The sequence below is a fragment of the Phragmites australis genome, chromosome 8 (genome assembly GCF_958298935.1).
Source record: "Phragmites australis chromosome 8, lpPhrAust1.1, whole genome shotgun sequence".
Classification (NCBI taxonomy): Eukaryota; Viridiplantae; Streptophyta; class Magnoliopsida; order Poales; family Poaceae; genus Phragmites; species Phragmites australis.
Genome location: NC_084928.1, coordinates 5,447,537 through 5,462,785, shown reverse-complemented (window position 1 = coordinate 5,462,785; position 15,249 = coordinate 5,447,537). Strand labels below are relative to the sequence as shown.

Below are 15,249 nucleotides of genomic sequence, written 5' to 3'. Positions count from 1 at the left end.
TTGGGACGATATTTCTCGAATGAATCAGAATTCCTACTCGAAGGGTATGCCTTCTTGAGGGCTCTCCTGGGTACTTGAAGGTATTCGGAAGCCTGGATAGACGACCGAGGACTCCAAGAACTCGGTTAGACGTAACATCCTAATCGGAGGACCCGAGTTCTACTCAGGGACATGGTCGGTCAAAACATTTATCTTTACGGACTAAACATTTGATCCATCAAAGCCTCTTTTCACGTACTGGTGGGGGCTTGACGATGGGTAATGTAAAACTACCGTATCCGAATACCCTAAGGTTTTCATACATTTTCGGGGTATATCTCTATCCCTGAAAAAGATATCTTTGGACGTATGGAAAATACCCATAGACATCCAAGATATCTTGTAAAAATGAAAAATTATCTATAAGAATGATAAGAAAAGAATTATATATATGTGTGTGTATATATATGTGTGTGTATATATATACACACACGGAGCCAGATGACTCCACATAGAATAAGCCAATTGAAGTCAACATAACTCCATTGACACCTTTCAAGCCTATAGGAGCTCCGAACATCGAGCCTTCTGCAATTCAGATCTGTATTAGCATCTCTCCCCGACTACATACAAAGGAGCCCTCTGACTAAATTTAGATCTATCTAGGTCAGCCAAGCACCCCTGGTAAATAGTCATAGAGATTAATATAAGACTAACATGATGTATGACTATTATCTAAGAGAGGCTTGCACCTGTATAAATGCCCTGTTTGTTTCAGCTTAAAAGCTAAAACAAACATACCGATTTTTGAAAAACTAAAAAGCTAGCTTATAATGAAATGAACTAAAAACTGATAAACTGATTAAGAGTGATTTTTTTAACTTTTAGTATGTTAATAACCTAAAAATTTCTCGTAAAAATCAAATCCAAAAGCCAAAAGCTATAAACAACTTTCTGTAAAAACTCATAAATTTCAGTTGTACCAAACACAATCAAAATCATGTGTATTGCCTACTCGAAGTATCCCAATTATTTTTATAAATTTGTAAGATCAACTACCTACCTCACCGATAAACGAAGGGTACCGCCACCTCATAAACAATAAACAATGCGAAACACGAATCATGCTGAAAAACCGAGCTTGAAATATCCCAGTACTCTCAACCCTAAAAAAATGTTTCGACTACTAGTTAACAAATCCATTTCCTTTGTTAATGCTTTGCTGAACTAGTCCTCTTGAGGATGGGATAAAGTTGACCAGCTAAGGCCGGAAAATACTATGACCGCCCATACAAATATTCTACCGATTGCCAATTCAATTCCATCATAGAGAATTTTATGATTACCTGAACCGCCAATGCATGCATATAAAGAGAACGTCTCCATGACTCGAGCCACGACGCTTTCTTCCTTCTGTGGAGAAGTCAGGAACGTGGTCTTGTTAGACATGCATGTCGATGTTAACTGTGCGTAGTCATGGTGGCACAGCTGTTGGTATGCTTAGGAGGCAACTCAACCCCTGAATGCATATGAACATCCGCCGCCGTATCAATGCACATGCGACAGCCCCATGTTTTAGTTTTGACTCTGCTGTGCGTAGCTAGCTACAGAAAAAGCTGATAAGATGTTTGTAGAAATGCTCGAGCTCTGCAATGCAAATGCTGCCCAAGAACCTCAAACTCTGGAGTTGGTTCAACTTGGTTGCTCGGACGAGGGCATTGTCGTCCGATGTGTTAGCACCGCCAGCTGAACGAGGGCATTTCGTCCGATGGCTGCTCGGACGTGGCAGCGCGGCCGGCCGGCCGGCAACGGCAGGAAGGCTCCAAACGACGTCGCCTGGTTGGCGCGCTCGCATCGGCGGCGCCATTTCCGGCCTTGTCCCCCAATCATTGAGGCGTTCGGAGGGGCCGGTCGGCGCGCCTCCTGAGCTGACCCACCCTCCCGTCGTGTTCGCGCGCGCGGTGCGGCGCATGCGCTCACGCGTGCCGAGCGCCGACAACGGAAACGTTTCTCCCCAGGCACGGCAAAATTCCACGAACCCGGCGTTGAGCTCGTCCAGGTTTCGCCGTGCGACTCGTCTCCGTTGTGCCGTCCAGAGCCCCGGTCGCTGTCGACCGCCGAGTCTACACGCTGTTAAACGCTGTGCCGTACACACAAGCGCTGCTAGCTGCCATGCTCGCCTGGTCAGTATGTTGTGCCCCGTACGTCCCCTCTTGTGCGTTGCTTCGCGCTTTGGAGAAAGGAAACCTGGCTGGCTGATCGCTGGAGTTGGGATCGGCGCCGGCGGCGACTCGTCCGGTTGTCCGAGCTGGGGCGGGCTTTTGCCGTCTGGAGCGGACGTGTCGCGCAGATCAGAGGAGGCTATTGCAGCATTAGCAGGCTGGTTTCCCGGTCCCAAACGCCCATGTTACATGAGTTCAGGTATCTAGATTATAGAATATGCTCAGCACCAGGAGCTAATAGCAGTATTTTTTTTCTTTATCGAGAAGACTCCAAAATATATGACAATAATTAAATTTGGTTTTTTCTCTCTAAACAATCGCCATTCCACCAAATGGTATAAGTTTAACCTAAACATATGTTTGCCAAACATATATAACATATATATTTTTTTTGTGTCGAAAACGCCTTTACCCAAACACCTGTCGAGATTGTAACTGCAGAAAGAGGGTATTATCGTTACACCCTTCAATTTTGGATAACAGTTATGATAATAAATCAGTTATCTTTTCAATCAGCCACCTGCCATCATTTTTGGAGTTCTACAGATCACATAATAAATACACGAAAAAGAAAGGAAATATAGCTTCTTTTTTGTGAGGAAGCCAAAAAAATGTCTGATATGCATTACAAACGGAAGTTCCTACAGAAAACATAAAACAGGCATAAATTCCTCAAAAAAAAAAACGCAAATAAAATCAGCATAATATTATATATAAAAAAGAAAGAAACCGATCCCCATATATTTCCTCTCACTGAGGCCAGCTCGCCGTCTTCCTCCTCCCCTCCACGCCTCACGGATTTAGCACCCGAAAAAAAGAAAGCGAAATTAATCTCCTCTTCGTTCACGGCCTCGCCGCCACCACCTCCCCCTCCTCAAAATTTCCCAATTTCCGCCGCTCGCGATCGGCGCCGAGCTCCCCGAATCCCGGTCTGGATTCGCGACCATTCGCTGCGGCGGCTGCGAGCGTCGGGCTGGTTTCGGTTGGGAGTCGCGGGCGCTGCTGTGATTCGCGCGGGGAATGCTCTACCTCAAGCAGCCGGGCACGGATTTAGGGTTCCGGCGGGCGGCGGCGGCGCTGTGATCTGCGGCGGCGGATGCGAGATTGAGCCGGCCCGCGCCGAGGATTCGGCCGGCCATGGCGGCGGCGGAGATGGCGGACGCGGAGAGCTGCCTCCAGAGCTTCGAGCTCTACGAGACCGAGTCGGTGAGCTCCTCGCGCCCGGGTCACAATGCGCCGCTGTGTTGTGCGGATGGCGTTGTCGTTGCGTGGTATCCTGTTGTTCGTGGTGCAGCTCCTGCTGCTGCTTTGTGATTTGGCAAAGACTCGAGAGTTGGGCTGCTGGATAGCTTTGAAGATGGTGGAGTTGTCAGGTCGTTTAATTTGGGACAATACCTGGGCTCTGCGTTCTTGGATCATTCCATGCAGCGCCGGGATTTATGAATTATTGTCCATGTATTTATTCATGGCTCGTGATTTGGGCGTGCTTGGGTGGGAAGTGATCATTGCACGTTACTTTCAGGAGTTGTTAGCTGTTTGTGTTGTTCCGTTCTATGCAGGAGATTTGGGAATCGTGTGTTCTTTTGTTAGTTTCCATGCATTTCTCTATTTTTTTTGTTCTGAGAAGGAGCAATTTTGCGTGTTCAAGTGCTACTAATGTTAATTTATTGGAATTTTGGTTAAGGGGACCTTTGTGTGGTTCCTCGCAGCTCTCAGTTATAACTGTGCTGTAGCGTCAAGTTTTCATTTTGCTGAATTCAATCCCTAGTCTGTAGTTAATGGTGCTAGTGTCTGAATGATTGCTTACTAACTGTTTGATTGAAAATATTTCTTTTTGTGGGATATTTGCTGGTTTTGCAAGGCAAATCTATGAAGTTCAATATCCGGATGCATACTGTTATGCAGAGCTTGATGGAGAAATTGTGTTTGTAAACTTATGTGCAAAGGTGGAACCTTGCTGTTTCTCATGGCTTCCCCAGTGTCTGCAGATTAGAATTTAGAAGTTGGCTGGTTTTGCGTGTTGGATGTGGCATATTTGCAAGGTTTGAAAAGTGAAATTTTGCTTTGCCTTCGTTGACTGTTCCATGCTGTGTGAGAATTTAGAGCTACGTTTGCTGTTATCACCGAGAAATCGAGTTTTTTTTTTTTTTGTGTGCAATTATTTGTTGCTGGGGGTCTTGGGGGTTTTGATCATGTGGAATGCTGTTTGGGTTAAGGTGACGGTCTTGGAGGTAAAGTTGGTGAGAATTTCTTTTGTCAGAATCCAATAGGCTCTGACAGGAACTTTCAAACAGGAAAGACTATTTGAATAGACTTGAGCATTTTTGTTTTTAAAACTAGAGATTAGGACTAGGGTGGTTTATGGGTGAAATTATAGTTTTGAGGAAGATGGAGAATGGAAATAAAGAACTGAGGAACACAGTGTACTTGAATTTAATTTGTATTTTTCTCTAGATAGGTTACAAATAGTGGGTCTGGTTTGTGCAACCTTCTGACAAAAGTGTCTCCACTCAAGCTTCAATGCTGAACTGTGACCCAATGCACATTGCGCTAAACCCTATGAAGCACAAATCTCAAACCTTTGAATCAATTTTGTGACTGCTGGGTGCTCCTTGTATCTCAACTCTTAACTGCAACAGTTGTCATTTACTCCATATAGTGGTTTAATATTTTTTCATCATAATTAAATAATGGATTCTTTTTTTGCAGAAATTTTATATTCTTGGTACTAACACTGACAAGACATTATGGAGATTACTCAAGATTGATAGAATGGAACCATCAGAGCTCAATGTAGATGAGGATTCTACTGTACACTCACAGAGTGAATATCTTGATCTGCTAAAAGTTCTAGATGAAGACCATAGGTCAACTGGTGGAGTTAAATTTGTTACCAATTGTTTTGGAATCATCGGTAAACTATCCCATTTTTCTCTGATCATAGTTCATGCAAAATTGGTGACATCTCCCTTGTAAATATGCATCAATGATACATTTTCTTTACAGGTTTCATTAAGTTCCTTGGGCCATATTACATGTTAATTATTACCGAGCAGAGAAAGATTGGGGATATATTTGGCCATCCGGTGTACCAAGTTACTAAGACTGCAATGATTGAGTTATCAAATTCCAAGACGAGACCAAAATTAATTAATTCCAAGGATGAGAACAGGTGTGCTGCATCCCACATTCGCACTATATTTTTAACCTATCCTTCACATTATCTTACACCAATTAGTTTGATCGATATTTTCTAACTGTTGAATAAACTATTGTTCTTTTTTTCTTAAAAATAAAAGATTAAGGAACATAGCTACATAGTTGTATCATATGCTGAAGTAGTTGCACAGTGTGTTCATGATAATTCTGCCTTTACTAATCGCGCAGGTACAAGAAGCTCTTGCAGACAATTGATCTTAGAAAAGACTTCTTTTTTAGCCACTCGTATCATATCATGAGAAGTCTCCAGAAGAACTTTAACGATCCACAGGAAGGATGGGACCTGTATGACACAATGTTTGTGTGGAATGAGTTCCTAACACGAGGGATTCATAACATTCTGAAAAGTACACTCTGGACCATTGCGCTAGTCTATGGTTTTTTTAAGCAGGTGTGTGTATACCTATGAAACTTATATCTTTTCGTGCTGTCATGTCATGAAATAGGATTTGTGCAAACAGATTGCATCCAAAAAGATTTATCCTACATTCCTACTCCTTTCCTTTTTTTTTTTCTCATGTTTATTATGTTCACTTGCTTTACTTTTTACCGAGCTAAAGTCGTGTTTTTATTTGCTTGTGCTAGAAAAATAAGAGTTCTATTTTCCTCTTCTTTTTGGTTAGTAATAGTTGTAGGTTATTCAACCTTTCCTTCTACAGTCTAAAATTGGTAAATTCATGATGGAAAACTGTAAAAGATGAAAGACTATCAGATATTGGTATACATTAAAAAGTTATACATTGGTTCCTGATTTTATTTTGCACTTAATAGTGAATACTGATGCTATTTTTTCCTATGGGGAAAAGACTTAATCTAAAGAAGTCTAATAACAATATATCCTGCTCTGTAGTATTACTTATACCAATTTTGAGCTTCTGTACCATCTAACTTCTCTGTTGCTCTTGGATATCACAACTTCTGTTTACTCACATAATCATTTGGAATAATATTCTTATTTCATCTATATCAAGGATAAACTTACAATATGTGGGAAGGATATTATGTTGACGCTCATTGCTAGACGCTCAAGGCATTATGCTGGCACCAGGTTTACACTTGCCAAACTCTTAGTGAATATATGCTCCTTTCTGTTAATTTTTTTTTGTGTGGTTGGGATTGATCTTGCCATTTTGACTAAATAGGTATCTAAAGAGGGGTGTAAATGATGAGGGCAGAGTAGCGAACGATGTTGAGACTGAGCAAATTGTTTATGAAGACATGCTTGGACCAAGGCAAATAAGCTCTATTGTGCAGAACAGGGGTTCAATTCCGCTATTCTGGTCTCAGGAGACATCAAAGCTGAATCTTAAACCTGATATCATATGTAAGCATTGAAATCCTTCTTCGTTGTGTGAAGTATTGTTCAATTATTTGATTTTTTTTTGTTCTTGCAGTGCACGAAAAGGACAAGAATTATGAAGCTACCAGACTTCATTTTGAAAATCTTAGGAGGAGATATGGAAATCCTATCATCATCTTAAACTTGATTAAGGTGAGCACACTGTCATGATGCTGTCACCGTTTCTGATGGATGTTTTGCATATAAATCCTACTATAATAATCACACTCATGCAATTTACTTTCTGTTTTTATTCTTGGAAGACACGTGAGAAGAGACCACGTGAATCTATACTCCGTCGGGAATTTGACAGAGCAATAAGGATTATAAATAATGGTCTATCAGGGGAAAATCATTTGAGATTTTTACATTGGGATCTTCATAAGAACTCTCAAAGGTATCAATTCTTTGTGTTATACACCTTGCACTTATGGTTTGTTAGATGCTTTTTCTGTACATTACTGAAGCTCTTGAGGATCATTACTGAAGCAAATTTGTATTCCAGGAAAAGTACAAATGCCCTCCTAGTGCTTTCGAAAGTGGCATTTGAAGCTCTGAACTTGACAGAATTCTTTTATTGTCAAGTTTCCCCAGCTCGAAGAGCAGAGAGTTCCCTTAATTTGAGCACTCCATTGTAAGTGTTTGTTAATTTAGACTGGTTTTATTGCTATTTAATTTGAATTCCTATTTGCTGGTACCTCATGAATGGCTTGACGGTTTCTTATTTTTGTTTCATGCTTTATAGGAAGAATGGTTTTGGTCCTCACGTGTGTGATGACAACAACTATTGTGGCAATACAGACTATATCGATGATCTTGATGATATTTCTCAAGAAGATACATGTGGCAGTTCTGATCCTGGTAATGGAATTGCAGAAGATAAAGCTGAGGTCAATGGATCTACCCCAGTAAAGCCTCCAAAATTCCAAAAGGGTGTATTGCGTACAAACTGTATAGATTGTTTGGACCGGACAAATGTTGCTCAGTATGCCTACGGTTTAGCTGCTCTAGGAAACCAGTTACATGCACTTGGTTCTGTTGAATCTCCAGAAATTGATTTGGACTCCCCTTTGGCTCACCATTTGATGCATTTTTATGAACGGATGGGTGACACACTTGCTTTACAGTATGGTGGTTCAGCTGCTCACAATAAGGTACTCTACTGAATTTTGCTATTTCAATACTTCAATTTGCTTCTTGTTTCAATCTGTCAGACAAACTGTAGGTTCTTCATTTCGTCCACAGGGTTGAAATAAGGAGTGACTGTACTGCAGATGTTATTACACTATTTCAGAATTAGTCTAATTTTGCTCCATGAGATTTGCATCTGATTTGTTATAAGTGTTTAGGTTTCAAATTGAACTGATTATATCAGGATAACAAGCATACAGATTTGTATTTTATTCTGAAAAATAGAGTGAAACCATGAAGCTATTTGGAGTTAAGAAAATTAAGTTTGAGGACTAATTGGTACTTGAAAATTTGCTGCTTAAATTGGGCATGGATCCACAGTTTGAGATTTGACCACTTATTTTAGTAGCTACTATAACATTTTATCATACTGTGTATTGAATATGAGTGAATTACTTTTTTATCTGTATTTAATCATAATATATCAAGTATGAGTGTATTACTGCACTACTTCTTTTCTCTATATTTAAACAAGAAAGGTTGGTGCCTCCATACAAGCATCTAATTTTGTTCAGAATTATATATATATTTTTATTATCTCCTCTATATAATTTTACACTACTAAGTTAATAAGTTGAAACTACTAGTTTCAGGGAATTATTCTTTATCCTGCTTCTGGGCATTATGTCCATATGTTGGTGTATTTTATCATCCTATGCACTTGCCACTCATCAATCCCTTTAGCTGGATCTTGTTTTGTTTATTCGTAATTTACAGCATGACTCCGTTGGTAGTGATGCTACCTTTTCCACCTACAAACTAATGAGGACAGGTTCATGGATTTTTTTCTATAGAGTATACATGTGAGATCTGCCATATGTCAGGAAAGGAAATAGTGCGCAAGGATGCCATCTTCACCTACACTGGTCTTTCAGATAGTATAAAAATAACTGTTGCGTGTTACACAGATAATATAATGGACTGAACTAGCACTTGTTCTCACTTTAACTACTAAGTCGATAACAAACTTAGTGTGTGCTTGTCCTGTGGATTCTACATTACTTGCTGATCTCTGGAGCTTAGTATGGTCTAACTATTGTGCAGAGTGAACTGTGACACACAAATGAGAAGTGAAAGATAACTCAATCCTAACCTAGCAATAAGATGATCAAGCTTAAGACAACCAAAATAAAAGATTACTTAATTGTTGAGTTCTCCATTCAGTTATACTAATAAGATGACTGGTGGCTAGTGAATCCGATAATTTATTTCCTTGGCATTTTAGCAAGCCAAATATTCTTTCATGGCATGCTTTTCGTGTTGAATTGTTGCGCACTTCTCTGATGAACTTGTCATGTGGTTTCATGTGTAGATATTCTCTGCAAAGAGAGGGCACCTAAAGTTTGCCATTCAATCTCAAGAGTTCTTCAGGACACTGCAACGATACTACAGTAACGCCTATATGGATGCTTACAAACAAGCGGCAATAAACCTGTAGGTTTGAACAAGCTCATTTTTCAATAATGATCTTTCTATGTTCTTTGAAGTTTGAATAGGGAAATACTATGGACTAAGTTATTGTCACTTGTTTTTTATTTCCTTCATAAAATTTCAGATTTTTAGGATACTTCCAGCCGCAAGTGGGAAAACCTGCACTTTACGAGCCGGAATCTGGTGAGGAGCATGTACTTGATGACAATGCAAGGTAACCTAGCAATGTATGGCTATGCTTGTACATGGTTAAGTATGAACGCATGCCATCAAGATCTACCTTCTGACTAAACTACAAGAACAATATACCCTTCACTCTGTCTAGTGTCAATTTGGGCAACAACAGAATTATTACTTGCAGTGGCCTGACATAAGAAGTATCTATATATGTTGGCTTACCTACTGATAACACCTTAAATTTGCACAATGTTACTGACAGTGGGAACCGAATAGAGAAAGTTAAGTTAGTCATCTCTTTTACCTTCTTCATAAGGAAGCTAAACCCAACCTTTTCTTAATTAAGGGAAATTTGCAAAAACCCAGTTGCAAATTGGGGGGGGGGGGGGTCCAAATACCCATCTATATCTCATTTTGTTACGGTCTAACACTTGCAAGTTTTATGTGTTTCCATATCCCCCCGTGTCTGTTGACCGACCAACGTGGCTGTCGTGTGGCCTCCAAGAGTGGCTCGGCTCATCCAGCATAGCATCGGGAGGTGCTAGAGATGCTTCAAGTACAAAAAACTGTAACAGAGCTCACTCGAGTGGAAAAATGATAAATGGCGACAATGACAACCGTATTCAGGGAAGATGGACGAATCTCGGCGGTAGTCACCACCAAACTCTGTGAATATATTAACACAATAGGGGATTCCCCTACTGTACAGTTCAAAAATAAAAACTCTGTGAAAACTCGTAGGCGAGCTTGTCATAGCAAGTCAAGCACTTAGGCGAAAGCTAGAGAGGCTATTGCAGTCGGTCAACGGACACATGGGGGTATTTGAAAACACATAAAACTTGCAAGTGTTAGACCATAAGGAATTGAGATGCAGGTGTGTATTTGAAAAAACCCTGACTTGCAAGTGGGTTTTTGCAATTTTCCCCTTAATTTGCTCATTGTTTCTTCTATTTAAGGTCTCTTAGATCTATGTCGTGAAACAGAGTGAATAGTTTATATTCTTGAACATATGAGGACTGAATACCCTAAATACTTATGTGTAGTGTTTCCTGACCACCTCATTTGAAGTAAATACCCAGATTTTATTCACACATGCATTTTGCAAATCAACACAATACATCTTATCAATTATCTGATATATATATATATTATATATTTGTATATATTTGTCAGTAAATTGATGAAGAGGGCTAGATCAGATGGCAGCATTCTTTGTAAAAGCAACACATCCATGTCCAGCAACGGCCGAAATGGAATGTTAAACTCAGCATTTACTGGTTCGAAAAGTGAAATGCAATATCCAAGCTGGAGTTCTGATTCAGTGCACAGCATTTCTTCAACCTCTGACAATGCGGTGTCCAAGTCAAGGTTGGTTTGTGTTCTTCAGATTTTGAAACTTCACCTTTTCTTCTTTTTCTGTTATTGGCAGAGCAGTTACCCTAACATATATGTTAGAAATTAATATCTAACACATAAGGTATCAATTCTCCATTATCTTGAAAAATACTGCAGGTATACTCCCACAGTGTCTCATATTAAGCATGTAGGCTGTGAACTAGACTATTGCAATGGTTCTGGTGATTCAAATTTCCTGGATCTTGACTGGCTTTCAGCTTCAGACAATGAAAGGTTGTTCATATTGTGCCTCTTCCCTCTTTGTTCTATTTAGTATCTTCAGTGTATCAGGCCTTTTCTTTGTTTCACATGGTACAAACAGAAATTGGCAACCAGGAGCCATTAGTTTGTCATTTTTATTAATTCCTTGACATACTTTTCCCCCCAAAAAAAGAAGGGAAGCTCTGGCACTCAGCTCATAGCTTGTAAAATTGGTTTATTTGAAGACGAACCTGGTGTTTCTGTGCCAGACTTATAGGATTATCCACATTGAGAAACAAACTAAAAAAGTGGAGTTGTTGTCAGTTGTCAAAAAGTGGAGTTGTTGTCACTTGTCAATGCCATGTATTTTCTAATCCTCCATTCTAGTGATGTGCCCCTGGCACTGCTCACTGATACCACACATTTATAATTGTGATCTAGATCAATGTTTCTAACGTTTCTCACTATTCTTTTTTTTGTGATGTACGTTATGCTTCAACAGGTCAAAAGCCATAAGTACTCCTGATGTGAATATTTCAACTGTTAATGTTGTCAGTGATGTGAGCTCTGGGACAACGGTTAGTGCATTCAACAATCCAACTGTTCACTACCACTTCTACTTGCCATTTTTGTGTACCGTATTCATGGTTTACAAAACCTTTTTTTCACCAAACTTTCCTCGACCCAAGCTGGGAAAACAACTATCATCGTTGGGTTCTTCTGACTTCTCTGACCTGCCATTTTGTCTGTTATGTTTTTGGTCCTTTTTATGAAATTCTCTTGTACTGCAACATGGTTTAGATTTTTTTGGCCCAATTTCCTGAACCCACGCTGGAACTATCAACCACCAGATTCTGGTTCGCTTCTGGCATGCTGTTTTTATATAGTTTTTATGGACTTGTTCTGTTCACCATGTATAAGCATAGAATTAACATGCTGCTAAAATTAGCATGACCATCCTCTTTCGGGGTGTTACTTGCTGTGAGTTGAGAACCCTGGTCTTAATTCTTTTAAAATAAACATATTTTTGTTTCAGAGAGTATGACTACTACACAGGCATACTACAATTTCAGACCATTTTCGATGGAAATATATGTGATTCACCACGCATTAAACCATCATTTCATTCGAAACTTTCAGGAAGATCATGCTGCTAAGGTTCAGGCCCAGGGGTTATCTGAGCATTTTGTGCAGTGGGTTAATCTGGGAGAGGCATTTTGGTACTGATATTGCAAGATGACTTATCATGTACATCCATGGCAGCCCCAACTTCGTTGCAAAGCGTCTTATGAGACTACCGCAAGGAGGCATCATCACCACTTGAGATTGTTTATCAATCATCAGCATTCTCCTTGTGATATATGGGCTCACAATCACACCGTCCGAAGAGTTCTCTAGGGAAGTATACCATTCTATTCATTTGTTAAAGCTTGCTCACCAGTTGTTTCTAGGGGCGAGTAGATAGGGCATTGTTCTTATTTTTCTGGAAGGAAAGAAAGAAGATAGGTAGTATATTATTCTTTTGAAGCTGTACCATTGTTCAGGCATCTCCATTGTGTAAATATATATGTCCGAAGTGTTTACCCCTTTTTTTCCCGTGAGGGTTGAGGTGGACATGAAAGTACCATTTTTCCTTCAACCTTTTTGGATGGGATCTTTCGAAACATCATGTACATCTATTTTTCGTTTCAACAGGAGATACACTATTGTGTGATTTCCAGTGTACCAAGCCCCCCTGTCCCAAAAAAAAAACAGCTCTTGTGAAATTGTAGATTGTTGATGTATGTCAGATGTCTGTTTTGTCGCCAAACTTTTCATGCAACTCTCTTCTTTTTCCCAGCGTCAGATCCGATGAGTTCTGCTGTAGTAGGAAGTAGAAAAACACATGCATAGTTGCATAACTTGCTTGAAATGCTGCTGGCCAGCCGCTACCTGAAGAGACCCCTGTACTGATCACCAGGCAAACGGATGCGGATGCTCTGCCTTAATGGCGATTAATGTAGATGGGGTACTGTAGTGTTTTACAGTAGCAATTGATCTCATCCATCCATCGTGAAACCGATGGCTCATCTACTGCACAGGATCCGTGGCCTAGGCAGACACGTGCAGACACGCTGCCCGAGAGATCAAGCTCAAGCATGTGCTTGTGGTCAATTACACTGGACCAATTGTCCATGTCGATGGCTTTTCCAGCCCTCATGTGATTGATGAGACTGTCTCCACTCGTTTGGACCATCCATTTTCCACCAAATCTCACACTAGTGGTTTCTGATATGTAGCCGTACATCGAATGGTTCAGTTTTGTGAAAATTCGGAGCAAAACGTGAAACAGAAGGTAAAAGGCACATGATTTTCCGATGGTTTACGCAAAAGGTTTGTGAGCTTGTGGCCTGTGACATTTACTCTTCTTCAAGCATTCGTTCGCGCTTCTTCGATGCAATCTTTCATTCTATCCTAGATGAGTGCAATGACAGTCATCTAAGGGAAACCATGGTATCAGATTGTCAGCAAACAGAATGCAGGGTGGTCCTATGGATAGCGCTAGAAAGCAACATATCAAAGAATGCAAACATGTGGACAGTAGAAAAATTGGGGTGGGTCACACCAATCACGAAAGATTATTCTGTGAAAGGATGACTGCAAAAGGATAAGGATTAGAGCAGGGTTGAGTGTCGATTAGTTAACTAGTTAATGTGCTAGGTAGGTAATTTGGCACCTAGATCATCACACCTGCTGCTTGAACTCAAATGGAGGGTTTGCTCACGTGAGCAAAGAGAAAGTTGATCCATTTTTCCCGCGTGCCGAATAAGGTCTTCTGTTGGCGTGTATGTACAAGTGGATTATGCCAAACGACCCTTTGATCCATTCTAGTTCTTATGGCAAACTAACCATTGTAAAATGAGCTATCAATTGAATGTGACCTGAATTTCAAATTGAGTGTAATGTGTTTAGAATGACATTTGGCTGTGTCTGTACTTGTAGGGATGATTGTGGCGTGCATTACCAAGTGTTGATAGTAAAAAATAACACGACTCAGATTTTTTTGATGTTGGATAGTTCGGCTAAGGAGCCCTATAGTCGTTGGACTATCCGGTGCTTATAGGATTGATTCATGTTGAAAATATGCTTTCTAAAAAAATAGTCCGGCGGAATGTCTTATGGTTGCCGGACCATCCGGTGAACGCAAGGATTTTTTTTTCTTCTTTCAAGGTTACATGCTCGAAAAATTGCTCCGACGATATACTCGGCTGAACGCTGGACCATTCGATGAGTTAAGACTGATTTCCTAAGGAAAAAAAATTACCCTTTGCAAGAATTAGTCGGCGAGGGTTCCGGTATCAACGCCGGATCATCCGGTGCATGTATTTTAAATCTTGCAGTAGAATTTGCTCTTTGGAAAATTTAGTCTGGTGAATACTCCGGTGTGTTCATTTGCAAACGCCAGACTATCTGGTGTGAACAAGTGGATTTTCTCGTAGAGAGTTTGCTCTTTGGAGATATTAGTCCGGTGAATACTCTGGTGAGTTCATTTTCAACGTTGGACTATCTAGTGTATATTAGGAAAGAATTTGTAGTCTAGCTGAGTTGAACTTACTGGATGTTTCGGCGCTTAGAAATTTATCCTCGTCGGACCATCCAGCATTTAGTCCGAGTCCGAGTTGAAGTGGATTCGTAGATTTGTTCGGATTCTTTTCATGTTTTTAGCCAAACATGACGTGTTTGCTTATGTTTTAGGGTAGAGAGTCCTATTTCCACAAGGCAAAGTCCAAGCCCCCTATAAACATTTGAAGGGGTGAAGGCCAATGACAACAACTTAGTCAATCGCAACAATTGCATCTACTTTTGTTCTACTTTACTTTCCTGCACTTTAGGGTAGTTTTAGGATAGTTCTTCTTTGCTACTTTGAATCCCCACGATTTGGGTAATAATTCTTTATCGATTTGCTTGTAAATTGTCTAGATGGCAATCCTCAAGGTTGCTGACCGAAATTCTTTGCTTGTTTGCTCGTAAACAAGTCGTGTGTCGCTAAAAAAGTGATAGTAATCTAGAATAGATTTGTGTTGTATGGGGTAGCCAAATCCCACGCCAACACAA

At 40.3% G+C, this 15,249-nt stretch overlaps 1 protein-coding gene across 1 annotated transcript; it reads left to right on the top strand.

Annotated features, from left to right (window-relative positions):
- The first annotated feature begins 2,940 nt into the window (after positions 1-2,940).
- Positions 2,941-12,883, top strand: LOC133926417 (phosphoinositide phosphatase SAC2-like). The gene is made up of 16 exons (XM_062372352.1): positions 2,941-3,407; positions 4,911-5,115; positions 5,208-5,373; positions 5,589-5,811; positions 6,392-6,468; positions 6,563-6,744; positions 6,815-6,912; positions 7,023-7,156; positions 7,265-7,393; positions 7,505-7,913; positions 9,263-9,384; positions 9,506-9,595; positions 10,732-10,926; positions 11,071-11,187; positions 11,657-11,732; positions 12,295-12,883. Exons 1-16 carry the CDS (start codon positions 3,339-3,341, stop codon positions 12,379-12,381), a joined length of 2,379 nt encoding a protein of 792 aa, XP_062228336.1. The 5' UTR covers positions 2,941-3,338; the 3' UTR covers positions 12,382-12,883.
- Positions 12,884-15,249: the final 2,366 nt, after the last annotated feature.

What these genes read in the sequence shown, in the direction of transcription:
- LOC133926417 (XM_062372352.1), top strand. Translation starts at nt 3,339, where the DNA reads ATGGCGGCGGCGGAGATGGCGGACGCGGAGAGCTGCCTCCAGAGCTTC. An exon ending in CAATTGTTTTGGAATCATCG is followed by an intron (nt 5,116 to 5,207) that starts GTAAACTATCCC and finishes TTTTCTTTACAG; the next exon opens with GTTTCATTAAGTTCCTTGGG. An exon ending in TCATCTTAAACTTGATTAAG is followed by an intron (nt 6,913 to 7,022) that starts GTGAGCACACTG and finishes TATTCTTGGAAG; the next exon opens with ACACGTGAGAAGAGACCACG.